General features: G+C 45.1%; 4 protein-coding genes across 5 annotated transcripts; 1 reads left to right on the forward strand and 3 right to left on the reverse strand.

The window, feature by feature from the left end:
* The first annotated feature begins 4,835 nt into the window (after window positions 1-4,835).
* Window positions 4,836-7,685, forward strand: LOC104437902 (rust resistance kinase Lr10). Its single transcript, XM_010050946.3, is given in 6 exon segments — window positions 4,836-5,699; window positions 6,281-6,502; window positions 6,505-6,525; window positions 6,528-6,791; window positions 6,794-7,071; window positions 7,073-7,685. Coding segments are annotated over 6 exon segments (1,863 nt in total). The 5' UTR covers window positions 4,836-4,957; the 3' UTR covers window positions 7,409-7,685.
* A 147-nt stretch (window positions 7,686-7,832) lies between these two features.
* Window positions 7,833-11,288, reverse strand: LOC104437884 (putative RING-H2 finger protein ATL21A). Its single transcript, XM_010050932.3, has 2 exons — window positions 10,505-11,288; window positions 7,833-8,758 (listed from the first exon to the last, which is right to left on the reverse strand). The coding sequence occupies exons 1-2, from the start codon at window positions 11,181-11,183 to the stop codon at window positions 8,343-8,345; spliced, it is 1,095 nt and encodes a 364-aa protein (XP_010049234.2). The 5' UTR covers window positions 11,184-11,288; the 3' UTR covers window positions 7,833-8,342.
* Window positions 11,289-13,764: 2,476 nt separating this feature from the next.
* Window positions 13,765-14,486, reverse strand: LOC104437874 (succinate dehydrogenase assembly factor 4, mitochondrial). The gene has a single exon (XM_010050924.3). It carries the CDS (start codon window positions 14,256-14,258, stop codon window positions 13,866-13,868), a length of 393 nt encoding a protein of 130 aa, XP_010049226.2. The 5' UTR covers window positions 14,259-14,486; the 3' UTR covers window positions 13,765-13,865.
* Window positions 14,487-14,849: 363 nt separating this feature from the next.
* LOC104437859 (glutamate synthase 1 [NADH], chloroplastic) lies at window positions 14,850-27,509 on the reverse strand. Of its 2 annotated transcripts, XM_010050911.3 has the most exons (22): window positions 26,188-27,509; window positions 25,798-25,917; window positions 25,395-25,508; window positions 25,079-25,231; window positions 24,842-24,942; window positions 24,653-24,749; window positions 24,121-24,230; window positions 23,636-23,739; window positions 23,315-23,494; window positions 22,895-23,238; window positions 22,750-22,820; window positions 22,202-22,671; window positions 21,246-22,115; window positions 20,818-20,972; window positions 20,382-20,543; window positions 18,690-20,288; window positions 17,859-18,077; window positions 17,487-17,755; window positions 16,862-17,167; window positions 16,481-16,748; window positions 16,085-16,342; window positions 14,850-15,676 (listed from the first exon to the last, which is right to left on the reverse strand). In XM_010050911.3, the coding sequence occupies exons 1-22, from the start codon at window positions 26,572-26,574 to the stop codon at window positions 15,377-15,379; spliced, it is 6,657 nt and encodes a 2,218-aa protein (XP_010049213.2). In that variant the 5' UTR covers window positions 26,575-27,509; the 3' UTR covers window positions 14,850-15,376. The 2 variants fall into 2 exon arrangements, with proteins under 2 accessions (XP_010049213.2, XP_010049220.1); XM_010050918.3 differs by lacking the exons at window positions 24,653-24,749; window positions 24,842-24,942; window positions 25,079-25,231; ... (1 more) ...; window positions 25,798-25,917; window positions 26,188-27,509 and adding an exon at window positions 24,491-24,592 and having other exon boundaries at window positions 15,377-15,676.
* Between the last annotated feature and the right edge of the window lie 330 nt (window positions 27,510-27,839).

The following is a 27,839-nucleotide window of genomic DNA, read 5'->3' on the forward strand; positions in this document are numbered from 1 at the left end:
GCAGATAAAGCAAAAGAGGCAATCACGGGGTTCCATCCCACCCAGATTCTTCCTCTAGGTGAGTGAACATTATTAGCGCTCCAACACCATCCCGGAATGAGAGAGCCCGAGACCAAAGGAAACGCCGTAGGGGGAATTTTAGTCTCCAAAATACCAACACAACTTAGGTGATTGGTTCTGACAAAATTTCTAATCTCAGCCTGCTTAAGGGAGGACCCAAGGCCTCTAATATTCCAAACTCCAAAAAACATAGAGGGAGGGAAGAAGGGCCTTACCGTTTCTTGCCACCTCGTTTCTTCACCGAGGAAGTCATTGGCTTTACGCTCGAAGGAATAGCCGCATCAGCAGAAGCAGAGTAAAAATTACCCTTTCGGCGGCTAGAGACAGCCACAATAGGTTCAGGAGGGAGCTGGGGAGGGATCGGCTCCTCAAGGATGGAAGACGCAACCACAAGGGGAAAGTCATAATCTCTTCCTCCAGAACTAATGTCATCCACAATTTCATCCTCTGAGGACGATGATGACTCCAGCATTGATCTTTCAGGCGCCTGAAGATGACCAGGTTGTGAAGGAGCTAGGGAGGTACCAGGGATGAGTTCAGGAGGAGGGGGGGCCTTCCTCATTGACTTGTACCGGAGGAATCACAGTAGGCTCTGCTATCTGTGGTGTAGGTAAATGAACTTCAATTCTACAGGGAGGGGGCACAATAGTAAGAGAGGTAGGTGGAGCAACATCTGAGGCACGGGGTCTGTTTCGCTTTCCACCAACTTCACGACATTCACTGGAGGGACGCGCCGAAGAGCCCTTGGCAGCTAAAGAACCAGCTTTAGGGGGGCCAGGTGCTTTAGGGTCGGCACATCTATGGCCAAACGAACAATAACTCGGACATAGAGATGGCACCCATTCATAGTGGACATCCACCGAACGAGGCTCACCATTCAGCATAAAATCAATAACTTTAGGGAATGAGCTCGAAGCATCAATCTCAATGCAGATACGGGCAAAAGCAACCATGGCCATCTGTTCAGTGCGGTTATCTACAAAGAGAGGCTTACCGATAGCACTCACAAGGGCACTAATGCCCGAAGCAGACCATAAGTTAACAGGAACATTCCTTAGGCGAACCCAAATAGGAACTGATTTGTGGCAATCTTTCTTGAGCTCCATCATTGGGTGCCATTGTTGGAGAATAAGGGGAATTTTGGCAACAATGATTGGCACCCCTTCCAGCACTTTCCTTCTAAAATCTTTATCATGAATATGGAAAAAGTAAAAGCCCAGGTCAGCTGCAATAACTTGAACTAGATGATTACCCCAGGCATGTTTGAGCGCATCCTCTGTCAATTGAAAAGGGAGTCTCTTCCCAATGTAATAGCCAACTAAGCAATCATCCCATTTAGGGTGGGCAGCTTGCAAGATCTCTTCTGAGATTTGAACAACAACTTTGTTATCAACTACAGCAGGCGGAATATAGAGAGGCTATAACCCTTAGTAGCCGAGCGAGTAAATGGCAGCCCATGACCGAGTTGGGGGCGAGCATCACAGAGGAAGGGACCTTACGGGTCAAAGCCGACTTACCCGCCTCGGATGAAGGCACATTATACCCTGTCTCACGTTGAGGAAGAGCCGGACGCGAGGGGGCAGCAAGCAAATTACCAACAGCGATTCCTTTATCCTTAGTAGGACGAATCGAAGAAGCATTAAAGCCATTAATAGCAGAAGGAGGGGGTGGAAGAGTACCCAGAAGAGCGCGAGCCTTTTGGGCTCTGCTGCGACCTCTGCTTTGAGAGCGTCCACGGGTACCACGAGCAACCGAAGAGTAACGAGCAGGGGGGACGAGGGGGGGTGGAACAGAACCATCCTTGGGGACCTCTTGAGGGCCTTTGCCCAAAATTCCTACCGGCGTAGAGGAGGAGGACGCCATTCGAACAGAGGCAACCCGCAAAGCCAAACCCCTAAAAACACAGCAGGCGTTTCCGGACAGCAAGAGACATACTGGGAAAAAACGCTCAGAGGAGGTGTAGATGGGGTAGGGGTGGAGGTCGGCTCCGAAGAAGGGCCTCAACAGACAGCTGAAGTGGCCGGAACCAGCAGCTTCGAACAGAGGTGACCGGAAGAGCGAAATCCCTAAAAACACAGCAGGCAATTCCCGACAGTAGGAGACATACCGGGGAAAATCGCTCAGAGGAAGTGTAGATCGGGTAGGGGTGGAGGTCGGGTCCGAAGATGAGCCTCAACGGACGGCTGAAGTGGCCGGAACCAGTAGAGGCCACTACCGATGAACAGTAGAGACGCGAACAGCTTTGAGAGATAGAGGGTAAATTTGTCACAAATGTATCAGTTTTTGGTAAATTTATCAAAGATATACCAATTTGGGGTTTTTGTGGTCAAAAAAAATAATTTTGGGTAAATTTGTCACAGATGTACCATTTTAAGATTTTCCAGGGTATTAACTCTATTTGAAATGCTAATAATGTTTTATTTTTTTTTTCTAGTTGGAATCTCATTTTCATGTGACAAAATAATTTCTAAAACCAGAAGGAAAATTTAGGATGTTATACAGGTAGGATTGGGCAGTCAAAATCCTTAATTTGCGGGCTGGACTAGATGGCTTGTCTTTTTTATTTTTTTATCACAACAAAAGTAAGGTCCACATGCATGTGAGTGGCTTAAAATTTGTAGTCGTCCAAGTCAACCACATAATCGACTTGATGGAAGGTTTATAAAGTTTGATGGCTTGTATTTTTTATTTTTTTATCACAACAAAAGTAAGGTCCACATGCATGCGAGTGGCCTAAAATTTGTAGTCGTCCAAGTCGGCCACATAATCGACTTGATGGAAGGTTTATAAAGTTTAGTGTTTACTTTTAGACTATAAATTTTGGGGGAATTAACACTATTAACTTTTACTTAACACAAAGGTTTTAAATTCTTCCAAAAAAAAAAAATCATAAGTAGTTTATTTTCAACCATAAGCAATTTAATTCAACTTTGTGCAAAAATCCCCAAGTGAATGCTTGGTTCTTGAAACATTAAGATTTGTTTTTAAGAGAAGATTAACACTAAAGATATTGTTAAAGATTACCTTGAGAGCATTTAGATAAAGAATGCCTATTATGCTTTCAAACGTGTTGTTATATATGACAATGCACAGAAAAGAGAATGTATTTCAATATTCACTATTCATTAATGCCCATTTAGTATTGTTCTTTCTATCTCTAGGTTGTGTTGGTATACCCATTTTAGCCGTGTACTTCTAATGTAAGCATGTAAGTTGTTGGTCAACGCTTAACTATGCGTTGGCTTGGTCGAATGAATTGATTTGATGAAAATAAACTAAGGTTTCGATTTCGTGAAAAATAAATGATTTAAAAAACAATTTCTCAAAAATGATCGCTTATGTTGCTACTTGAAATAATTAGTCCGCCGAATATGTCTTCATTATTGACAATAATTTATATCTAAACATTTTTTAAATAATGAAAAATGAGGGACGGTTTCGACATGATCACACAATTAGTGCACATGCAAGCTTTCAAGATATTCTTTAAGGTATGTCGATGTTTGTCAACATATCTTTTACCATGCCCGCAAATCGATGTTCCCCAATACATTAATATTCGAGTGCTCTTGTGAAACTTATTATCAAATTTTAAAAATGATTGTATATTTACATTATTCTTTTCACTACCGATGCATTCTTCATCTCAATTTAGGGCACCCAAGATAATTATTATATTTTTGTCCCAAAACTATTTTTCTGTTCGAGAATTGTTTCCAAAACATAAATGCGTTTAGTAAAACTATTTCATTTTTCTATTTTTGGAATAGATTTTTACTGCAAAAATAAATTTAGAACAAAAATTGAAAGTAAAAAATTTTACTTCTCTATTTTTAGAACATAAATGAGAAATAAAAATTCTTCTCGTCATTTGTTCTCATTACTAGCTAGCCGTTGTCGATCATCCGCCGCCACCGGCTCGTCGATCGTTGGTCGTCGGTTGCCACCGACCACCACTCCCCAATTGTTATCCATCAACCGATGCTCGCCGCCACATTCTCACCAATTGCCGGCCACCTCCATTTGCCTATCGTCATCCACCGATCACCGACCGTCAGCCACCACTGCCCCCACCATCCCCCACCACTCTTGTTTGCTTAGAAACTCATATAAGAATAAAAAATAGAAAATTTTATTTCTCTTCTAGAAATCAATTTCTAATCAAAATGATGATTATTCGTGTTCGTAACGGTCATTTAAACATCCGATCCACAAATCAAACAGGCCAGGCAAAATTGGAATAAGTAAAACTCGTCTTTCACCAAAAGGGAACTCATTTTGCTTGACACCAGCATAGCTGAAAGAATTTGGAAACCATTCTTAGATACCTACAATTTTTTTTTTCTTTTTCAATTCTCTTATTTTTTTTCCTAATTTTTGGGGAAAACGTAGATTGACAATATCGTAAAAAAAAAAAAAAATTACCCATGTTTCAATTCGGGACACTACTCAAAAAAGGAGGGTCATGGTTGAGTAACCATTGGTTGAATATGGCCCGAGAGCAAAACCAAAAGAAAAAAGACGGAGACAGTGTCAAATTTTATAAAATAATTAATAATTATTTTAAAAGTTTAAGTTATCAGATGAATTGGTAGTTTAAGGTATTCAAACGAGGAAAGGAGGAGGAACTTGCTTCGCGAGTTCGAGCTTGACTTGACCGAGTAAACTTCCCGTGCACTCGCTTCCCCAATAATACATTAGTAACGCGGGGGCGACTGACAGACAACGATGGACCGCGAAAAGTCCAAGTCAAAGTAAACTCATTGCAGATGCAACAACGGTTCTTGGTTTTCTCTCTCGAGGATAGGCCTGACGAGAATTACAAAACGAGAGAGACCCAGAGCGAGAGAGAGAGAGAGAGAGAGAGAGCGTAAGGAAACCAGTTGATCCATCCACCATGCGCTCTTCCGTTCCCTCCCTCGTCCTCCTCTTCCTCTGCTTCGCCCATGGCACCGCCGACCCCGCCCACCCCGCCCACCCCGCCGACCCTGACCCTTGCCGACCCCGGAGCTGCCCTCACGGGCCGGACGTCCAGTTCCCGTTCCTGCTCGAACACAGCGACCAACCTCACAACTGCGGCTACAGTCCGGACTTCAAGTTGTCCTGCGACGAGCGTGGGCACACCCAGCTCTCGCTCCCGGACACCCCGCGGCCGCTTGTCGTCACGGACATCGATTACAATAACACCTCCATCGGCGTGCGGGACCGCGACAGTTGCATCCCCTTGCTGCTGGCGAACCTCAACCACTCTATCTTCTTCTACGACAACAGCTCACTCAACCGGGATAGTAGTGGTTACTCGTATAGTGGTTATTCGCCGCCCTACAACTATACCCTGTTCCAGTGCCCGCCGCCCAGGAGGACGGACAGCGGCATGAACTGGCTGGGTTGCCTGAGCACGAACGCGTACGATGTCTACGCCGTCCGATCCAACTCCTACGTCGGAGACTTGCCGCTGGTGTCCTGCATGAGGAACGGGAGCATCGACTTGCTCCCGACAACGATCGATAGCATGATGGATAATGTCCGTTTGTTCTGGGCCAAAGAAAAGCCGGACTGCGGGCGATGCACGAATCGTAAGTGGTGTCGGCGGAAAGAGAGCGGCACCAAATGCATCGATCCTCCTCGCAGACACGAAGGTATTGCTTTAATCCTTGAAGAGGGCGCATGCGTTTATCGATTCCCAAACTTTTTAATGCCCTATGAGACTCTGCTTGACTCGTGTTATTTCACTTCCTTACTATAAGCGATTGTTAATGCTCGAGCTCTTTTGTTTCGGCCGTTCATTCCAAAGCTTTTAAAATCTGGTGATGGATATAGCAAAATTACTTTCTGACTTATGGTTGTAGAAATGAATCAAGTCTCTCTTTCGTAAAGATAAGATCCACGGAGCGCGGAGCGCGGAGGAAGGAGAATCATAGTTTCTAAGCAAGAAATAGGGCTTCTGCGAAACTAAGATTGCTTTTACATGTGCAATTCCGCCGGATGGATGCATTTCCACAACTTAGTCTTGTTTATCAGATGATACTTTCTGTAATTTAAATTGAAGGTGTTCTAAATCCTAATTGCCCAGTTTTTATGGAAATTATCTGTGATGACCTGAAATGAAGGTCAGTCACTGTCTTAAGTAAAGCAGATATAACTGGTTTTGAGGGCCTTTGTTCTGGTTGTTCTACGAACTTCGGCAGAAGCTCGAGTACTGACTTCTTTGAATCTGCAGGAAAAAGAAATCTAGAGATCACCGGAGGAGTGGTGGGCTTTTTTCTCTTTCTTGTTGGATTAAGCGGACTCGGCTATTTCATCAATGAAAAAAGAAGAGATAAAGCATTCCAACTCAAGATCGAGAGCTTCTTGCAAGACTACGAGGCCCTCAAGCCCACCCGTTACTCCTACAATGACATCAAGAGGATAACCAATGACTTCGAGGAAAAACTAGGCCAGGGGCTTACGGAACGGTCTACAAAGGAAGCTATCGGACGAGATTTTTGTCGCCGTGAAGATGCTGGACAATTCATTCGGGAATGGAGAGGAGTTCATCAACGAAGTGAGCACGATGGGAAGGATTCACCACGTCAACGTGGTCCGGATGGTTGGTTTCTGCGCTGACGGTTTCCGAAGAGCCTTGGTGTACGAGTTCCTGGCGAACGAGTCTCTGGAGAAGTTCATATTTCAGGGCGAGGACACTCTCGACCCTTTCCTTAGTTGGGAGAGGCTCCACGATATCGCTCTCGGGTGGCCAAAGGCATAGAGTATCTTCACCAGGGGTGTGATCATAAGATCCTCCATTTCGACATTAAGCCGCACAACATCTTGCTAGATAACAACTTCAATCCTAAGATTGCGGATTTTGGTCTGGCAAAGCTATGTTCCAAGGAACAAAGTGCAGTGTCCATGACTGCAGCCAGAGGTACCATGGGTTACATTGCCCCAGAAGTCTTCTCCAGGAACTTTGGAAGCGTGTCGTCTAAGTCGGACGTGTACAGCTTCGGAATGCTGCTGCTCGAAATGGTTGGGGGGGAGAAAAAACGTTGATGTGAACGCGAAGAACATGAGCCAGATGTACTTCCCGCAGTGGGTCTATAACCATCTAAATAAAGGTGAAGAGCTTGAAATACGAATCCAAGAGGATGGCGACCACAACATAGCCAAGAAACTGGCAATTGTGGGGCTCTGGTGCATTCACTGGTACCCTGCCGATCGGCCCCCTGTGAAAGCGGTGGTTCAGATGCTTGAGGGAGATGAGTGCCCTGTCATGCCAAAAAATCCTTTTGTTTCCTCCAGTTCAGGGGATGCTGCAATCATGCGCGGAAGGCTCTGGAACACAGATTTAGAAGTTATTGCGGAATAAGTTCGAGTGCCCTTTTGCAGTATGTCATCTCTCCGTGACTGAAGCCGTACGTTATGTGATACAAGAATCTATGTACTTAGTGGAAACCATTGATGCGCTCCCACCACTTACCTATAGTATTAGATCCAATATGTATAGAGGAATTCCTTTCCTCTTATATTTCCTACTAGGCAAGTTGTTATGTAATCCTAGAATCTATGTACTTACTGGAAGTTTGTAAAATAATAAGTTATTGGATTTGATTGCCCAGCGTGAATGCAGTTCGTTCTTGTGTGCATTTCATGTCCTGAATTCCAGGAAATATAGCAACAATTGGTTTCTGGGACAAGAATTGGTGCTTTCTGTCTGCTTGGGGAGTTGAAAATATCTAGATTCAGCAATTTAAAAAGGAATGAGAGTACTACAGCTAGGAAAAATGGCCCTTCCCATGAGGATGATTAAGTTCTAAAATACATAATTAATTGAAGACAACGTATCTGCAGAAGCGCTAAGAGAGTAAAAGGGTAATGTTTTCAAGGTCATTTCAATCACAAGCGGGAATGACGCAAGTTCGAAGCTTCTTGAAAGAGAATGTATCGGTGAATTAGGGTGGTACGGTGGCTTCATTAACAGAGGGAATTCTTGCCAAAGAGTGGCAACTCAGCTTATGAAATTGGTTACTGATATGTACTGGAACCGAACAACTTCATGGTTTCAAAGGGTCTACTTGTGTCCTTTTGAGTCAAACACTACCAACACATTCATACCATGCTGATCGAACTCTTCATCATTTCCTTTCAGTTCAAGCCGAGTAGAACTAGTTTGTCCGGTTTTTCTACCACCCTTGAGCTCTTTCAGCTAATAAGAGAAACTCTTTTCAACTGTCAAGTGGCTTCAAGATTTATACACAAAAATTCGAGCGCCAGAGAAACAGGACACAACACGAAACACGCCATCATGATCGGGGCGGCGAGTTCCGGCAAACTGGGCAAGTAGCATTCATGCAAAGCCACTCGCCAATGCAATCTGCATGGAAGCAATGGTTGCATTGCGGTATGGTCTTGAGGGTCTCTTTGGGCTGATAGTCTGATAGGCAAATCGGGCAAGTGCTGTCGTCGGGCTTCGGAAGCCGCTTGCTCTCTCCTAGGACAATTTTTGGGTAAGATTCAATGACCACCCTGTCAAGTCCCGAAACAACGGCAGAACGCGGCGCAACCGCCGTGGCAAATTCCCCGACAACAGGGCGCCGCCCTCTCGCATAGGACTTCACTCTGCCACAGAGGTGGCAAAGCAAGCCCAGGAGGACCAGAATCACCGGGACACCAACCCCGACAATGATCACGTAGCGGGCGCCCCTTGGAATCCCTGAAACTGAAAGCATGTAAACCTATTATACCAGAAGCTCAAGATAATTTGCTTGATCAAACAGATAAGATGGTCAGCCATATACCAATCCCGGGCTCAAATGCAACTTTTTGGGATGCGCATGCTCTATGCGTTCTAAAGCACAAAGGATATTTAAATGACAAATGTGGGAATCCGGTCTTCTCTCATGTACACAACAATCCTATTTCAAATCAAGTGCGTTTATTGGTCAGCCCTGCTGCTGTTTCTATACGAATGACCCAAAAGTTGGTCTCAACGAAACCCAATCGAGCCAATGTCAAAGTCAACCCCAAGCTGAAACCTAAAGTTGCGGCATGAGGTGGCAGAAAAAGAGAGGAGGATGCCACTCGGAAAGCAGAAGCCAAGAGGGATTTTGCATCTTCTGATTGGCCCCACCTTTTTGGCCCTATGCGTTGACTTCAGTCAATGCTTATCCCCATCGCCATCAAGGAGTTGCTCCCATTCCATTCATACCCCTCTCGAGCCCAAAAAAGAAGCGAGAGCAGCAGAGAAATCTTTGACCAGTTTGTAATCATGAAAGCATCACGAAAGAGATGGCTTCAAAGCCAGCGTTGGATGAACTGCATTGACTTTAATCAAGGGCAGCACCAGCCTTTGGTGTCGCTTTCCTTATCATGATCATCCTGAAAACCCCACCACCGTTGTCAATTCCCACGGTGATGATGAACACTCATCGCGGAATTTGAATGTCGACCTCTGAATAGTCGCAATGGCTTCTTTCTCAGTGATTCTAAAGAAATTCTACGTGCCCAGGTTATAGAAAAGGCCACTATTATCGTTAAAATATTACCATCGAATAGACTCTTTAGTACTTTATTTCATAAAATTAACTCGATATCGCTATCAACTTTCATGTACGGACTTATTTCTGCCTATTTATGTGGGTTTACTTGCTAATATGATCGTGGGTCTCGAAAAAATAAAATCACAATTTATATTTCAGCATCTTAGCATTTTATTTTGAAGTAATTCTTGGGAAGAATTCTTCGACCTATATTAGTAATTACTGTTGGCTATCTTATTTGGAGGCACGCAAGATGCATGATTGACCAATCAGACTGTTGAACAATCTTTCGTACCGACACGAGATCTTTTTACTGTTCCCGGACGTGGACAAGAAGCTTTGAAGTCTCCAGTTCATCCATCATAAATCTTGTACCGTCCTGATCAAGTCAAATCCTCCTTGCCTTAAATTGCAGGATTCACAAGAAAATGACGAGAAGATGGACCCAACATCTGCTTGAACATTCCTGAACTCCCGGATATTCACGTTTTGTGTAGACTTATTTTGTTTTTTTTTTTTTTTCCTGTAAGGCCTGAAAAATTCCACTGTACTTGATCGTAGGGAAGAAAGAAATTAATCTAGTATATAAGTACTTTATACCCTGCTGACAGGGATTTATCTTTTTGTTGGGCCTAAACCGCTGGGAGACCTCGGAGAGACTGAAAATCCAGGAACCTGAACAGACCACTTCACTGCACAAACCTAAATCCTTCCTTTTGTCCATTAGGCTCTACATACGTAGCTAGATGTTTGTTGGGACGAGGTTATTTGATTCTATTTCTTCCCCTAATTCCGAGAGTTCTAACATGTTCAAAATTTGCAGTATTAGTTATGCTCTTGTGACGAGGATGATATGTATGAATACACTCACATGCGCATACGCAAGAAAGAAGTTAGTGTAGACTGAACAGAAAGATCCTTCTTACCACGCTGGGGCACATTGGCGCACTGAATCTCAGTGGTGGAGTTGCCCTTGAGCCCGCACCTCCCGCCCCGAACCACACACCTTCCGCACTGCGGCACCCCCCACTGGAGCGGGAGATCGCTGCTGAGGTTTGACGAGATGACCTGCTCGAAGAACGGGAATTCGACCGGGACTGGGACGGTCTTCACAAGGGCGCATGACGAGGGGAGGGTATTCACGACGTAGGGTGAGGAGGTCGCAAAGACTCTGTAGTTTGAGCCGCTGAGGCAGGCGATCGGGTTCAGGCCATACCTGATGTAGCTGGAGGAGCAGTTGAAGAAGGTGAAGTTCTGGGAATAGACACCGGCGAAGGGCGAGCCGGAGAGGTTGAGGGAGAGAAGCCTCTTGGGGAGGCAAGCCTCGGGGTCATTCACCCACATCTCTTGCCCGGCATAGTCTATGCCTTGGACGGTGAATGGACCTGAGTTGGGCAACTCTAGTACGGTTCGGTTCACCCCGTCGCACGACAGATCGAAACCCGGGTACCCACAAGATTCAGGCTGGAGGGTTCCAATCCGGAAGGGGAAATGGATCATGGGCTCGTCACGGTGACAGAAGGCGGGGGTGCAGGTCTTGGCACTCGCTTCCGTGCATAACAAGAAGAAGAATAACAAGGTCACAAAGAGAGTGAGGATTTTCATTGTATTTGGAGTGGTGAAAAGCTTCAGAAAAGGAGATAACCAAGCCTAATAGACACCGGAGTTTATATTAATTTTTTCTTCTGACCGATGAGAAAAGATGAAGAGGTCTTATATATCTGCAGTCTGCACAACATCTTCATGGAGAGGGCGCTTTATTAAAATTTCCGAAAGGTCTCGGTCAATGTGAGGCTCCACCACATGATGTCAGGCGTGGATCGTGTGAAGTGGTTTTAGATTGAAGAATCGGTCGTGGTCGATGTGAAAATTATTATTATTGAACGAAGAAGTCCTTGCTCATGGGCTTAATCAACTCGTTGAATCAATAGGGGCATCTTTCTCAAAACACGGGGCTCCCATCTCTGATCTTTACTCGATGAACCATTGCATAGATACCCTCCTGAATAACAATTAGGCAACATACTCGTGGAGCTTAAACAACGCCAAATACCACGAACATCAGTTTCTCAAGTGATTTCCAATGATGAGTCCCCCATTTAAATGCTCACATACGCTCTCGAAACTTTTATTCTGGTACATTGTGGACGGTGCCATTTGTGCGCATCAATGAAGATTAGTCGAGCTAACCTGGCCATGTTAACATGCATTTCCAATCACAAGCTATTTGTCACCCAACGATATTGACGATTGACATTTGGGTTTTCTTTTTCTTTCTGAATAAATGTGATTAGATTTGCTTTAAATACCTGAACTGTAGTGCTAGACCGAAAATATGACTGAGAATGCTTCAAATAAGTGCGACGATGGAATTAGGGTATTATTAATAGCAGGTTGAAGAGTTCGCCATTGCTTATCGTTCTTTTCTTCAGAGTTGACGTGATTTGGGGGCATTTATCATAATGAAATCGTCCATTATTGGCTAGATTGCTTATAATATTCTAACATCAACGAGAAAACAAAGGGAAGGCGTACTTCATCTTGTGCAGATGACGCAGGATCGGATCGGAATTGAATGAAGTTCTTCCGGTTTGAATTGTTAAACCGCGATCGTTGGTGCTCGTCCAAGTCGTCATTTTTAGGCTGTCAAATCGTATTGATATAACACAACTAAGGGCTGACTTTCAATCCGCTTCGTTCATTTTCGGTCTGACTCTCTCTTTGTTGCGCATATTTCTCCGGATGCCATCTCTTCGTCAGGAAAGGGATTGGCATGGTGGAACCCATTAGTTTGCGAGCGCCTCTTGGTCGGCATTTGTCTAGCTTCCTTCAGCAGAGCCCTCATTGTCATTTCACTAGGGAAGGGCAGATTGTAGATTCCTTTTCCACGTTTGTTTTTCGCTTTGTAGCGAGGCGACATGAAACACCCGTTCACTGTATGATACCGACGCAGGAGACGAGCTCCACGAGCCGGGGGATTATGCATCTTTTCTTTTCTTTTTTTTTTTGGTCGGTCCGGGGATTATGCATCTTGACACATATCAATTTGCTATTTAACTCAACCTGCAAATACGTGAAAAGTAATAAAGAAAGGAAAGACTAAGGTTAATCAATTCCCAAAATTCCCAATCTGATCTAATCCGATTTCAAGATAAAACCGAGAACTTGATCCTAGGATATGGAATCAATCCTGTCCAGTCCAATGAAACTTATCACTATTTTTTTTCATGTTTTTATCCAGATATTTTATTATTCAAAGCATGTCCAAGAGCAAATTCATAAGTCGAAATAAATCTTATACTTCCATCAAGATATCTTATTATCTAATTGTAGGCTCATAATTCCTCAAAAACAATAAATTAAATCCACTAATTTTTTTAAAAAAATAAAAATATATATAATCAATCCAGTCCGGTTCAATTTCCTCAATTTCCAGAAGAGTATATATAGTCAGTCATGTCCCGGTCCGATCCAGGCAATTTTTTATCTGGGCGGTCCGTTTGCCCCTAAGGAAGGATAATCTTGCGTCCCACTCTCCGTTCATGACGACAAAGGATGGAGATAGAAATGGTCCACTTCCGAACCATGCGCCTGCTTCGACATGCTCTGTTCTAGTCTAACGTTAAACTACCCGAACGCTCCGACGCTTACAAAAGAAGGGTGGCCGGTCAAATTACGAACGGAGGAATGCGTTCAAATTTGCCGATCGGTTGACTAATATAAAAGGCGCGATCTTTAGCTGAATCGAAGAGAGCCCCGAAGACCCGGAGATGTTCACAAGCGCTGCCGCCGGCGCTTTACGGATGACGACCCATTTTGACAATTCGAGTGGGTAGCTGCAAACGCGTGGAAAAAGATCATTTTTTTTATCGTTGGTCAGACCGATGAGAAGGTATCACCCAGAGCCATGGGAAATCAAAACGAGATCTTGTCGTGAAATGGGGACAGACAAAGCGAGAGAGAGAGAGAGAGATTAGTAGGAGACTTTGAGCTTTCTGTTCAAGAAAAGCAGTAAGAACGAGCAGCGACGCCGACCCTTTTCTGGGCTGGTGGGCCGCTGTGCGGCGATTCGACTCGTTTTCTTTAATGGAGCGTTTTGCTTGCCTTCCGCATTCCGCGTCCGGCGACCGATTCAAATCGTGCGCTGTTCGATCGGAAGCGGTGGCGAGAAATCTAGAAAGGAATCTTTCGACGAAATCGCAGCACAAATCCATCGATCATTAAAACCGGGGGGAAAACAAGAACAACGAGACAGATAACCCTACCGGAAACAAAAAGGGGGGAATCTCAGAAATCGGAGCAGCGACCGTTTCGCTCCCAATCGCCGTAGCGGGTCGGTTCGGGGCCCCTGGGCCCACCGATCTCGCCCGTCTTCCTGTTCATGTACCCGTCGTCGTCTTCTTCTTCTTCTTCTTCTTCTCCTTCTCCGCGCGGTTCTTCCTCTTCCTGTTGCTGCCGGATCCCCTTCGCCGCGTCCTCCCGCGGCTGCCCCCTCCCGCTAGGGTTGTTTCCTCCTCCTCGGGGCGGTTGCTCCGTCGACGAGCCGAACAGCCGGGCCGCCGCGGAGCCGGCGACGGAGCGGGCCGGCGGCTCGGGTACGGCGCGCGCGAGGGCCAGCTTCGGGGCGGAGAGATCCGCGAGGGAGGCGGAGAGTCGGCGGCCCAGATTGACGATGGCCATCGCGATCCAAAGCAAGGACGGACTTTCTCTCTCGGGTGAGGAAGATGAAGTTCGAGCAGAGAGAGAAATTATACCCAAAAACGACGCACGGAGCTTGAAGAAAGGAGGAGGGGACGCGCGACGACTCGCCGTTTCCCTCTCGGGGCAGCGTCGTTCGGCAGCCCACGTGTCAGCGACGTGGACGTGCTGGAATCGCAATTCGATTTTGGTGCCACGCAGTACCCAAATGGTTCATTTGATTAGTGAGATCACTCCTAAGATATATGTCCACCAAAACCCTTTGACTTATAGAACTCTCAAATTGATCAGCGAGTTATCAAAAATTGAACCAAAGTCACCGAGACGAATGGTCGAATTCAATCAAATTATCTTATAAAACTCTCCACTATTCTTAATATCCAAGTTACCGGATCGAATTGAATCAAATTGTCTTATAAAACTCTCCACTATTCTTAATACCCAGTTACCAGGACAAGTCCATTGTCGAAGATTGAATTGAATTATTCGAGTTTTACTTGTCATTCCCAGATTTGTGCTCATTAACAAAATTCATGCGAGGATAGAAGTGACAATAGATGGTTTCCATTGCAGTTGCCCAACGCTGTGCTGCAGCTTTTCTTATTAACAGATATGGTACTCTCACTCACATCACGTTCCATCATCCCTTGTTACACAAGGTTGGCAACCGTCTCGAATGAAGAAGCTACCGGTTATGATACCCAAAAAAAAAGAATAGCAAAATGCATCGGCTGTTCGATGAAATACGAAGCATCTTGCCCCTATTATAAACCTTGTCCGTCGACAAAGAAAACTGTACATTATTCGTTTGTAACAATCAACAAACTTTCAGACCTAAACCCAAACAAAGACTCTAAGATTAAGCCCCGCACCCCAGAAGTAGAATAACTTCGAACCATATGAAGCCTCAGCCAGCATCACATGGGCACGTTCAGCCTGCCAATCTTCCCCACCACCTTCCTCGTTCCCTCCCTCGGGCCTTACGATAGCGTCTCCGATCCACAGCACGAACTGAAGAGGAGGCTCCTCTCACATATTCACGACGGGCTCGGTTTTTACCGTTTGCCCCCGCCGCGCAAAACACTAGAATCCGCGAATCTCTATGTCACCACAGTGAATTTGCCGCTGCCTTCTTGCCGCTTGTTGATGTCCTGCTGCTGAGAGGTCAAGTCCTCTTGGTTCTCAGGGTCGACGGTGAGATCCTCCTCCTTTGGCAGGAGGAATCTATCGACCTGCGCCGCAGCTTGCCTTCCCTCGGAGATGGCCCACACCACCAGAGACTGACCGCGTCGGCAATCCCCGGCAGCAAAAACTCCCTCCACATTGGTCGCAAACCGGCCATAGTCAGCCTTGAAGTTTGACCTGCCATCTCTCTCTAGACCTAACTTGTCTGCAATTGTCTGGAAAGGGCAAACCAGCAAAAACAACAGGCACAAATGCTGTCAATAAACTGTCCAGAAAAAGAGAACAAATTTACATCCACCCGGCACTAGCCCTATGCACATAAACTTTAAGTATGGGTTAAAAGGTATATTCACATTCTTCGTTTTGGTATCTTCACACTCTTCATTTTTAACCAGTTCGACTTTTCCATATTATATAAGGTTTCCTAGGGCAATAGTAAGCCTCTAAAGGCCAACATGCCAATCAAATTTACTTTAGCACATACGCTGAATAACCAAGTCACACTGTTACGACCGAAAGAAAAACAACTAATTTACATGCAAATTTCACTTTCCCATGCCAAATCCTTTCTTTGCACGGCTCAAACTATTTGACAAATATGAGAGAACAGTTCAAATACTCACCGATTCTGGACCAAGGAATCCCATGGCCAGTAAAACCAGATCAGCCTCAATGATTTCCTCAGATCCCTCGATTTCTTTTAACTGAAACTTCCCACTTGCATCCTTCTCCCACCCAACACGCACTACTTCAAGCCCTTTAACGACCCCATTTTCATCACCAATAAACCGCTTAGTTAGCACTTCATAAGACCTTGGGTCTTTCCCAAACTTAGCTGCAGCTTCCTGGTGGCCATAATCAACACGGTAGACGCGAGGCCACTGTAAACAGCATTGAACAGAGGAAAAGAACGGTGAGCAAATATTACACTGCGCATGCTATAAAATAAACGATAACGGAATAAGCAAGAGTACTCCTGTGGTTGTCAAGAGAAAAGGTAACTTAAGTAATATTTGTACCTGTGGCCAAGGGTTGCCTGGAGCCCTCTTCTCCGGTGGCTTAGAAAGCAGCTCCAAGTTTACAATTCTACTGCAGCCATGCCTGATAGATGTTCCTATGCAATCCGTGCCAGTGTCACCTCCACCAATGACCACTACCTTCTTTCCCTTTGCAGATATGTAGTTACCATCCTTGAGATTGCTGTCAAGCAAGCTCTTTGTGTTTGCATGAAGGAACTCCATGGCAAAATGAACACCTGACAATTCGCGTCCAGGTACAGGAAGGTCCCTGCAAGAAGGAAAATTCAATCCACAAGCATAAATATCGCTTTTCTCATCAACCAGAACATGGTGCAAAAACTCCTACAACATGTCCCCAAGGTTAAGTCACAATGAACTTACCTTGGTTTTGTGGCACCAACAGCTAAAACAATAGCATCATTTTCCTTTTGGAGCCTATCAAGAGAGTATGATGAATCCTTCCCAACGCTGGCATTCACCACAAAATTGACCCCTTCTTGAGCCATCAAGTTAACTCGCCGTTGAACTACATCCACTTTGTCAGTCTTCATGTTTGGCACACCATACATCATTAGGCCCCCAATTCGATCGGCACGCTCATACACTGTCACAAAATGGCCCATCCTGTTCAGCTGGTCAGCCGCAGCCAATCCAGCCGGTCCACTTCCCACTATCGCAACTTTTTTCCTGAGCACATAAAGAAATTGATGATATTAACTTTAGAATAGGCAACATCTTTTGTCACAACCAACCTTGAAATCTGACTGGTTTAAGCCAAAAGACTCAATGGAAAACCAGGCTAATTCTCAAGCATTGTGAATTAAGGAATGGAAGGATGTAACTTGAACAGGAACCCCGGAGAAAAGAAACATCTCTAGGGAATATAATGGACAGCCTTGACATAGCTTTTCAAGCAACGCCTACCAATCATATTCTCCAAGAGCACAGTAAGCAAAGCACAGATATAATTGACTGGTTAATGTTGTTGAATGAAGAGACAGCATACCCTGTTCTCTTCTGGGGTGGCCGGGGCACCATCCACCCCTCCTCAAAGGCCTTGTCTATGATCGAGCATTCAATATTCTTGATGGAAACAGGATTCTCAATGATACCAAGAACACAAGAACCTTCACATGGTGCAGGACACACGCGGCCCGTAAACTCAGGAAAATTATTTGTCTCCAACAGTCGATCTAGTGCTTCCTGCCACCTATTTTGGTATACCAGCTCGTTGAACTCAGGTATTTTGTTTCCAAGAGGGCATCCAGAGTTTTCCTGCATAGTAAAGCCAAAGGAACAGATATAAGATAAAATTCATCTAGAATACATACATACATACGCAGACACGATTATAAAATAAAATCATTACAACTCTTACCTGATGGCAGAATGGAGTGCCACAGTCCATGCACCGGGCAGACTGAGTTTTTAACAGGGGACCTGGTTTGGACTCCTCCATGACTTCCTTCCAATCGTTCATCCGAACATTAGGGTCCCTATATTTAACACCTTCGCGCTCATAAGCAATAAATCCTCCATGCTTAATGGCATCATGAACTTGCGTAGGCCTCTTGGGAGCCTCAACAGATTCTACCGTCTATAAAAACCAAAACTTAAAGTCAGACATCTCATCAAAGAATGGTTACCAGCTGAATCCTCAATATCAGTCTTCCCCCATATGAATCACAAAAAGAAAAGATTAACCTTGCCGCAAAACGAAAGCCACAAAACATTGCAGAAACTACCCTAAAGGAACAAAGTGGCAGAATTTCAATTTTAAAAATTTATCCAAAAGTTATGAATCCCAGAACAAGATATTCACGTCATGCATATCGAGATATCAGCTGTCTATGACACATTTGCGCCAGCACATAGACCCACGCATGCAAAATCAATAAAGCAGAGCACAAACTCAGGAGTGGAAAAAACTTCATCCAAATATCAGATCTTCCGAATTTTAAACGATGTCGAATAACTATCACATAAGTTGAAGTATTCTAGTCCGATGTTGAAAAAATTTAGGTATAACAGGGGCTTAGTGTCACACAGGAATGTCAATAAAGACAAGCATTGATAACATGGTCAGGCAATCTGTTATTTTTCTTTCAGTGTAAGGATTTACATCAAGCGTTAAAATCGTAACTCAAATTGTAATGTTCAATTAGAGCACTAGAAGTTGAAAAACAAATCTCATTTATCAGATACATACCGCACTGGCTTTGGCATTGGTTGATGCAGCTGCCATCTTCTTAAGCTCTTCAAAAGCATTTTTCTCCATCAGCTCTCCCTCATCTTGCTCCTGTTCTTCCTCCATATTTTTCTGAGCATTTTTGGTAGCTTCTCCTGCTTTCATGTCTGCAAGAATTCGCTTGTAATCCCTGGGGAATACCTTGATAAACTTAGGCAGAAGACTCTCGAAGTCTACTAACACCTCTTTTGCCAATTGGCTGTTTGTATGACGCTGATGTTGCTGAATCATCATTCTGAGGGTCATAATATCCTCCTCTTCCTCGACTTTATCAAGATCTACCAACTCAAGATTGCAACATGACTGGAATTTACCATCCACATCTAGAACATATGCAATGCCGCCACTCATACCAGCAGCAAAGTTCCTGCCAGTTTTTCCCAGCACAACGACTGTCCCACCAGTCATGTACTCGCATCCATGATCACCAACCCCTTCTACTACAGCTCTTGCCCCAGAATTGCGCACACAGAATCTTTCCGCAGCCATTCCATTGAAGTATGCCTCCCCACTTGTAGCCCCATAAAGAGCCACATTTCCAATCACAATATTCTCTTTTGGATCAAATTCACTTCCCTTTGGAGGATAAACTACAATTTTTCCACCTGATAATCCTTTGCCAACATAATCATTACTGTCACCTTCGAGCTCCAATGTGATGCCAGGGCAGAGAAAAGCTCCAAGACTCTGGCCAGCACTTCCAGAGAGTTTAATATGGATGGTATCTGTAGGTAGTCCAGCCAAGTGATAGCGTTTAGTCACCTCATGGCTGAGCATTGTTCCAACAGCACGATTCACATTGCAAATAGGCATTTCAATATAGATAGGGAGACTTTTTTCCAAAGCAGCTTTGGACTGGGAAATGAGTTTCTGGTCCAAAGCCATATCCAAGCCATGGTCCTGCTTCTGGACACAATACTGAGCAGCATCAGGCCTTATCTCAGCTGCAGGTCTAAGAAGCAAGGAGAGGTCAATATTCTCCAGCTTTTCATTGGTCTTGGTTACTTCTCTGTCAACCTCAAGCATATCAGAACGACCAACCATCTCCTTCATCGTCCGAAATCCCAGCTGAGACATGATTTCCCTAACTTCCTCAGCCAACATGAAGAAGAAGTTAATGACATGTTCAGGTTCTCCAGCAAATTTCTCACGGAGAACAGGATCTTGAGTAGCAATGCCAACGGGGCAGGTGTTCTTGTGGCACTTTCTCATCATGATGCAGCCAAGTGTAATGAGGGGAGCAGTGCTAAACCCAAACTCCTCAGCTCCGAGGAGTGCGGCCATGGCAACATCTCTTCCAGTTTTTAGTTGGCCATCAGTCTGAAGAACCGTCCGGCCACGAAGGTCATTCGCAACCAGGGTTTGATGTGTCTCAGCCAAACCAAGTTCCCATGGTAGCCCTGCATTTTTTATACCTGTCCATCTTGCGGCCCCCGTTCCTCCATCATGCCCTGAGATCAAAACGTGGTCGGCATGCCCTTTCACTACACCACTTGCTATCACTCCAACTCCAGCCTCAGACACTAACTTCACACTGATTCGAGCTGCAGGATTGGAATTCTAGGATAGCAAGCAAAGATAAGGGACGATTAGCTTGCACGAGCAAGGAACTAGGCACTGGACAACAGAGACGAAAGGGTATAGGAGTTTTACCTTAAGATCATGAATTAATTGGGCAAGGTCTTCAATTGAATAGATATCATGATGTGGAGGAGGACTTATCAGTCCAACACCAGCAGTAGAATTCCTGGTCACTGCAATATCTCCTATCACCTTGTGGCCAGGGAGCTCACCTCCCTCACCAGGCTTGGCCCCCTGCATTAAAACACAAGTGAAGTCAAAATCAAATAAATCCATTTCAAATGAATTATTTCTAGCACATGTTAACCTCACCAAATGCCACATGTGGATATCAATTAAAGCAAAGACACCGCATGGTGCTTTGCTGACACAGCATCATCTGCCATGAACATAAAAGAATAAACAAAGGGAAGCTCTGTTCCAACAGGAACACAGGGCCAACTGTATGAAAATCAAAGGCAACCATAGATGAGGATTCCGCATACTTTGTGATAGAACCAACATATACCTGAGCCATTTTTATTTGCAACTCATCAGCATTAGTAAGGTAGTAACTTGAAACCCCAAATCTCCCACTAGCAATCTGCTTGATGGCACTCCTCTTTGGATTCACAGAGCCATCTGGAAGAGGCTCCATTCGAGATGGTTGCTCTCCTCCCTCGCCTTCAACAGAAAACACGATGGAACTTTATGAATCCAATTATGAGGAGCAAAACTCTTCACACATAAGAAACCGGAGAAGTGAGAGTTACCGATGATGTAAAAATATTCCTAAATCTGAGTACATGCAACGAAATGCAAACAAAAGCTTCACCCACAATATGGTAGCACGAATTTTTTTCTCTTAATTAGTTCAGACATGTTGCGGTTCACACATCTAAGAGACAAAGTAAGCCAGTTCAAATTGTATTAATGGGAAAATAAATTAATTTATACCTGTGTTTGACTTGCCCCCAATTCTGTTCATTGCCATGGCCAGTGCCGTATGTGCCTCAAGTGAAATTGATCCATAGCTCATAGCACCAGTGCAGAACCGCTTAACAATCTCACTAGCCGGTTCAACTTCATCTAGAGGGACTTTGACTGCCACTTCCTTGAATGTCAAGAGACCACGCAAATTGCAGCTTTTGTTCAATTCCTGGATGCGCCTCGAGTACTCCTTATATGCAGCCACACTATTAGTTCTGGCAGCTTCTTGCAGCTTCGCCATAGCAAGAGGGTCGTTCAGGTGAATCTCACCACCCTTCCTCCAGTGATAAGACCCAGGGTTAGGTAGCGCAACGGCTTCTGCACTACCAGGGGGGAAGACACGATTAGGAAATGCCGACTCATGCAAATCAAGTGCATCTTGGGCAAGCATCTCAAATGTTGCACCCTCCACCCTGCTTGGAGTTCCAGCAAAGCACTTCTCAATAACTTCCGATGAAAGACCCAAAGCTTCAAATATCTGAGCACCCTTATAGGAGGCCAAAGTTGAAATCCCCATTTTTGCAAGAACCTTCATCATTCCATAGTTGCTTGCTTTAAAATACTTCTTGACCAGCTCATGCTTTGAAAAAAATTCACCGTTTGCTTTGGATGGAATTTTTCCATCAACTTGCAATCTCCAGATTGCCTCTATTGCCAGATACGGGCATATGGCATCAGCACCGAACCCAACAAGTGTACAGAAATGGTGCACCTCACGTGGCTCGGCAGATTCAATAATTAGCCCCACCTGAGTGCGCTCAAGCTTTCTTACAAGGTGATGATGGACAGCACCCACAGCCAAGAGAGAGCTTACAGCAATACGCTCAGGGGAGAAGGCTGCATTGGAAGAAAAAGTAGTTAAAACTCCATCCTATAAACAAGTTGTTTCAAGAGAAATTAGATCCAGTTTAACAATAAAATACCTCTATCAGACAGTACAAGAGTTGTATAGCCCTCCTTGATAGCTTTACTTGCTTCTGCACAGATCCTATCCAAGGTTTCCTCCAGTCCCTTTCTCCCACGTCTCTTGGAGTAAGTTATGTCTATGATTTTGCTTTGCCAACTGATGTAATTCATCTTTTTAACAGCTTCCATTTCTTCAATGGACAGAAGAGGACCTTTTAGCGAGAGGCGATGGCACTGTTGCTCAGTGGTCTCTGTAAGATCACCTTCTGGCCCAATCATGCATTCCATCGAAGTAACTATCTTCTCCCTGATTGGATCAATAGGAGGGTTTGTCACTTGAGCAAACATTTGCTTGAAGTACTCAAATGTGAGCTTTTCTCTATCAGACATGACAGCCAAAGGCGTATCATTTCCCATTGATCCAAGGGCCTCCGTACCGTCTTTTGCCATAGGAAGCAGCAACATTTCTAAAGCTTCAACAGTGTAACTGCAAAAGTGAAAGATTCAGAACAAGAAGAAGACCAAAGAGGATGTTCAGTATTAAGTATATAGAGAGATTGTGTACCCAAAGGCTTTCAAAGGGGCCAGTAAACCATGAATTCCCATATTTTCCATGCTGTCATCATCTGCAGATGCCTGATAGACATCAAACAAGATGAGCATCCCACACAAAAATAAACAAAGGAAATTTGTCAAACTCAGACACTTACTGCCACCACCCCAGCAACGGCTGGAGCTTTCCTTTTAGATTCAGGAACAGAGTCAACTATGTCCTTGAGTTCAATCTTTTGCCTTCTAAGCCATTCTCCATAAGGCCTCGCCATAGAATATTGTTGCTTCAAGGCTTCATCATCTACAACAATATGCTTCTCAAAATCCACCAAAAGCATCATCCCAGGGTTCAGCCTTCCTTTCCTAGACACATCTTCGGGAGGAATGTCGACCACACCAACTTCACTTGCCATTATTACTCTTCCACTATGAGTGACGTAGAAACGACCAGGACGCAGGCCATTGCGATCCAATGTTGCTCCAAGGTAGCGGCCATCAGTAACTGCAAGTGATTCTGCTGATAAGTAGATAGCACGAGAATTTGCTTCAAATGGTACTGTAATTCAACAAATTATTACATGAAATCAGAGCTGGCCCATCCCATGGCTCCATAAGAGCTGAGAAGTATTCATACAAAGCCTTTCTTTGAGGATCCATGTTCTTGTCATTTTGCCATGCTTCAGGGATCATCATCATCACAGCTTCAGGGAGACTTCTGCCAGCTCGAACTAGAAGCTCAAGAACACCATCAAAAGCTCCTAAAAGAGGGAAGTTTTCCCAAGTTAGACCATGAGACCTTCCAAGTTTATGTCCGTAAAGATACTGACTCCCAATGAACCACGCAAGCAGGTGGTTCCACTAGCAACTAGCACCTATGATAAAACAGAATAGATCTCCACCTGAATCAGATGAACTGGCATCTACAATTGGTAGAAGCTTCTTCAACTCATTCTTTGATAGACCAAGCTCCTTGCATTTTAAGAGACCCTCACGTGCTTTCATCCTAAGAAGAAGAAGAAAAGAGTGTCATACAGTGTCAATACAAAAAGATAAGGCAAGAGAGATAACAAAAAAGGTCTGTGAAGAAAGATACGACCCTATTATTCATATAACTAACAAGGTAAAATTTCCATAAACCTAGTGAAGCAAAACTTGTACATTGATACCAGAATTTAACATTGGATTCTTCTTAAACTAGACCTGGAGATTTTAGATATTGAAAGAGTGGAAAGCAGCAATTTTTTCAAGAAAGGTGAGACACATCGAGTACTGTCACATCCAAAGATTTTATGCCTTTTGGCTGTTATTCAATGATATTCCTTGTAGGAAGAAGAGAAAATAATAGCCAATAATCGCAATCAACAAGCTCGTCATCTGAAATTACCAGTTCACGTTGCCTCTGAGTGTATTAATCTCCCCATTATGACCTAAGATTCGCATTGGTTGTGCGCGATCCCAGCTTGGGAATGTGTTTGTTGAGAAGCGGGAGTGTATCTGCACCAGTAAAACAGCCAATACAGTCATTTTACACTGCAATTGTGCATTATTTAGCAGGGGAAATCTGGAACAAAGTCCACGAACATGGAACTGTGACACGGATGAAAGTATGAGAATACTGGGAGCCTATGGCAGTCTGACTGAACACATCCCTCCACTAAATAGGTAATCTCATCCTTAAGAGACTGAAACTACTGCTCTGCACCAGGTTTCAGTAAACATGATTTACTTGACAACGAGGTGTCTTACCAACTCACCCAGTGTACTTAAGGGAGTCGAAGAACTTAAGGGATCATTCAAACCCCAAGGCTTCAGAAGTCATTCCTCAACCTTGCATCCCGTCAGTCACTCGTTCCATGCTGTTTGTTGAAGTACGGAGTTAGTGGAGGGAGAAGAAAGTAAAAGGTCAATATATTTACCAGGGCCATGTAGCTCGTGAACCTTTCATCGCCAAGGTCTGCATAGTAATAATCTTTCAACTGAACAGGTTTCAGCTGACCCTTGTAGACAACAGTTCTGCAAATTTGGATAAACAAATGGATGAGATATCGAGTGGGGAAAAAGTACCGAAGCAATGTGATACGATTTGATCTCATTTACGAACAAACCTTGAGGACAGAGAACATATGTAGAAGTCCCTAGCACTGCCATGTTGGAGGTTCAAGGCCGCACGAATAGCTACCATCGAGACCCTCCTGAGTATGTACATCTAGTGAAAAATGGAACAAGTGCGTTAGTCGATAGAAAAACGAAAGTTAAAGTTAATTTTCGCAAAACAAAAATCCTTAGGATGGACAACGAGGTCCTAGGCATTGAAATAATAAATTGAGATAAAAAGCAAGTACCTGTCGCTCCAAATCAACTTTTGACCTGGAACTAGGCGTAAGGAATACTTGTTCAATTACAGGTTCCGTCTCCAAAGCCGACTTGCCCAGCCCTGAATTATCAGTTGGAACAGATCTCCAACCAATGACCACGTGCCCAAGAGACTCCGCAACCTTCACGGGATAAACCACCAAACAACCACATCAGACTTGAAGACAAAGTGAAAGATGTAAACAATGCAACTAGGCTTAAGACATGATCCAATTCCGGCGGGTGGATTAGCTCCAGTGACCACCGGAGGGGCACAGATAGAGAGAGAATCGGTGGCAAGACTACCTTTTGGAATACTTTTTTGCTCTGTTCCCGTCGAGTGTCAGACGTCGGCAAAAACAACATGCCAACAGCGTACTCGCCAGGAGGCGGTAATTTAAATCCATTCTCCCTGACAACCTGAGAGCAGGCAATCGAATCAAGCAATGATCAACATCCGAGCAAAGAACCAGAAAGACACTGAACCGCAAAAAATGTTTGTTACCTCGAACGAAAATTGTTGGTCGACGAAACCAAAAAAAAAAAAAACAGCATTAATTTAAAAAGAAAGGATTTTTCTGTTTTTTTATTTTATTTTTCCAGTAACATGGAATTGCTCCAATGATCGCCAGTGAAAGATTTTCTTATTTTGTTTCCGTTTTCATATAATACACAGCGAAAGGAGTAAATACAGAGGGACAGGACATACCTCCTGGTAGAATTCATGCGGAAGCGCAACGAGAATTCCAGCTCCATCCCCAGTGTTCGTTTCGCAACCGCAAGCACCGCGGTGCGACATACGAATCAGCATCTCCACAGCATCCGTCACCTACGGACGAAAACATAAAACCAATCACGCAACCATCAATAAACACCGTACGTAACCCGAATTGACATCTACACACAGGAAATCAATCGGATCAAACGCGAGCATATGATTCCTTCAAGTAAACTGGGAAGCAAGCCCGTGGAAAATGCACTTACGAAATCAACATGAACGCCAATCAAAGAAGTGAGCGTCCAATCAGACATGGGGAGCAAACGAAGACGAATTGCGCATGAATAAAGCGTGTGGAAATGGATGACCAAAATCACTCACCGTCTTGCGGCTGCTTTCACCAGACAGCTCGGCAACAAAACCGACTCCGCAAGAGTCCTTATCGAACCTCGGGTCGTAGAGACCAAGAGGCTTCTCCGGGACCGCCGACAATGCAGACCGAACGAGGAGGCGGAGCTTCGACGACCCATCGGACGCCAAGGCGCGGAGCCTCTCGGATCCGGTCTCCCGGAGCCGGGGCCCGAAGAAATTCTTCTGCAGAACGCCCGTTGACTGCTTGGAAACAGAGCATCGGCTCGCCACCTTCGCCCTGTCCCTGTAACGGGACACGCTCAGCTGGGGCGTAATGGACGGCCTGGCGAGCGACGTCGGCAGAGCATGAGGTCCCGTTTTCGGCTGAAGGAGCGAGCTCGACGAAGCGGACGACATTATCGAAACGACGAAGGCGACTTGGGTTCGATTGGCTGCCCGCTACGGACGAGAGGCGAAGGCAAGGACTTTCTTTCGCAGGGATAAAAGGGGGTTCAAGCTGTTACCGCCAGAATCGAATCCAAGCGAGATCGGGGAAAGGATCTGATAACAAACCCGCGACAAACCCACTTCCCACTCGAGCGAAGAAAACGAGAGAAACAAAAAAAAAAAACAACCAAATCCTCAGCAGATCTATCGATACGTATACCAAACGGGGGCCGATTCAAGCCAGTCCCAAGTTCGCTTCTTTCGCTCAATCCCACCTCGACCCTCCGTTCACGCGCCCGAAAAATGGCCAGCAAGCGAAGCGAAAGAGCAGGCGGGTTTGGACGCTCGGACGCTCGCAGGAAGAAAAGGAAGAAGAGCCCTTCCCGGGATTCACGATTTCGAGGTTCACAAGCGAGAGCTGTCTCGACCCAACAATGCTAGTAAAGAACGAAATTATGGGGGAAAAAAAGTAAAAAGGAAAAACACACGCTACCCACTATAAGAATTCACGAATTATGGGCTCTCGTTGGCGGAGCGGATTCTTCGAGACCAGAGATTCTCTCCGGGGCAGAAATAAAAAATGTGGGTGAACCACCGATTCTCTCTGCACCAGCAGGGCTAAATTTATAATCTCCCCCCTCCCGCAAAATGCAGAGACGCGCAGGGAGGGAGACAGAGAGGGAGAGAGAGAGAGAGAGAGCTGCAGAAAAAGATCTGATCAATGATTTGGAGAGAGAAAGCGAGAGGAAGAGAGAATGGAGAGAAGATCGAAGGGTTTTGGGAGGGAGGCGGAGCAGGGAGGGACGACGGAAGAGGAAGGAGGGAAGGCGGCGGCGGCAGCGGCGGCGGCTGGCGGCGGCTGCTCTCGCTTCGGGTTGGGGATGTGGAGGGGGAGGATTGGGAATGGCGAGAGCAGTCAATTTATAGAAGACAAGCTCTCTTCCTCTCTCTCATCTCCCCCTCCTTTTCCGTAGTAGAAAAGAAGAGAAAATGGAAAACAGGAAAAAACTTCGCAGATAGAGGGCGGAGGGATAGGTGGCCGGGGCCCACCGGAGGCGAAATTTTACCCCCGTCCACCTCAGCATTCCCCCGGTTTTTCCTTTCTTTCCCGGCCGAGGCCAAGGCCACAGCACCAGCTCAGCGCTCGTGGGGGCCGCCACGCGTGCACCCGCCGATGCGGCACGCGACAGCCGCTCGTGCCTGGCTGGCTCTCCCTCCCTCGCTGGGCCCCACCT

This window comes from Eucalyptus grandis, chromosome 1 (genome assembly GCF_016545825.1).
Source record: "Eucalyptus grandis isolate ANBG69807.140 chromosome 1, ASM1654582v1, whole genome shotgun sequence".
Classification (NCBI taxonomy): domain Eukaryota; kingdom Viridiplantae; phylum Streptophyta; class Magnoliopsida; order Myrtales; family Myrtaceae; genus Eucalyptus; species Eucalyptus grandis.

Coding starts and splice junctions, on each gene's coding strand:
- LOC104437884 (XM_010050932.3), bottom strand. CDS start 11,183: ATGAAAATCCTCACTCTCTTTGTGACCTTGTTATTCTTCTTCTTGTTA. Junction 8,759..10,504: donor CGCCAATGTGCCCCAGCGTG/GTAAGAAGGATC, acceptor ACATGCTTTCAG/TTTCAGGGATTCCAAGGGGC.
- LOC104437874 (XM_010050924.3), bottom strand. CDS start 14,258: ATGGCCATCGTCAATCTGGGCCGCCGACTCTCCGCCTCCCTCGCGGAT.
- LOC104437859 (XM_010050911.3), bottom strand. CDS start 26,574: ATGTCGTCCGCTTCGTCGAGCTCGCTCCTTCAGCCGAAAACGGGACCT. Junction 23,495..23,635: donor TGCCAGTTCATCTGATTCAG/GTGGAGATCTAT, acceptor TCCCTCTTTTAG/GAGCTTTTGATGGTGTTCTT. Junction 17,756..17,858: donor GCACTCCATTCTGCCATCAG/GTAAGAGTTGTA, acceptor TTTACTATGCAG/GAAAACTCTGGATGCCCTCT.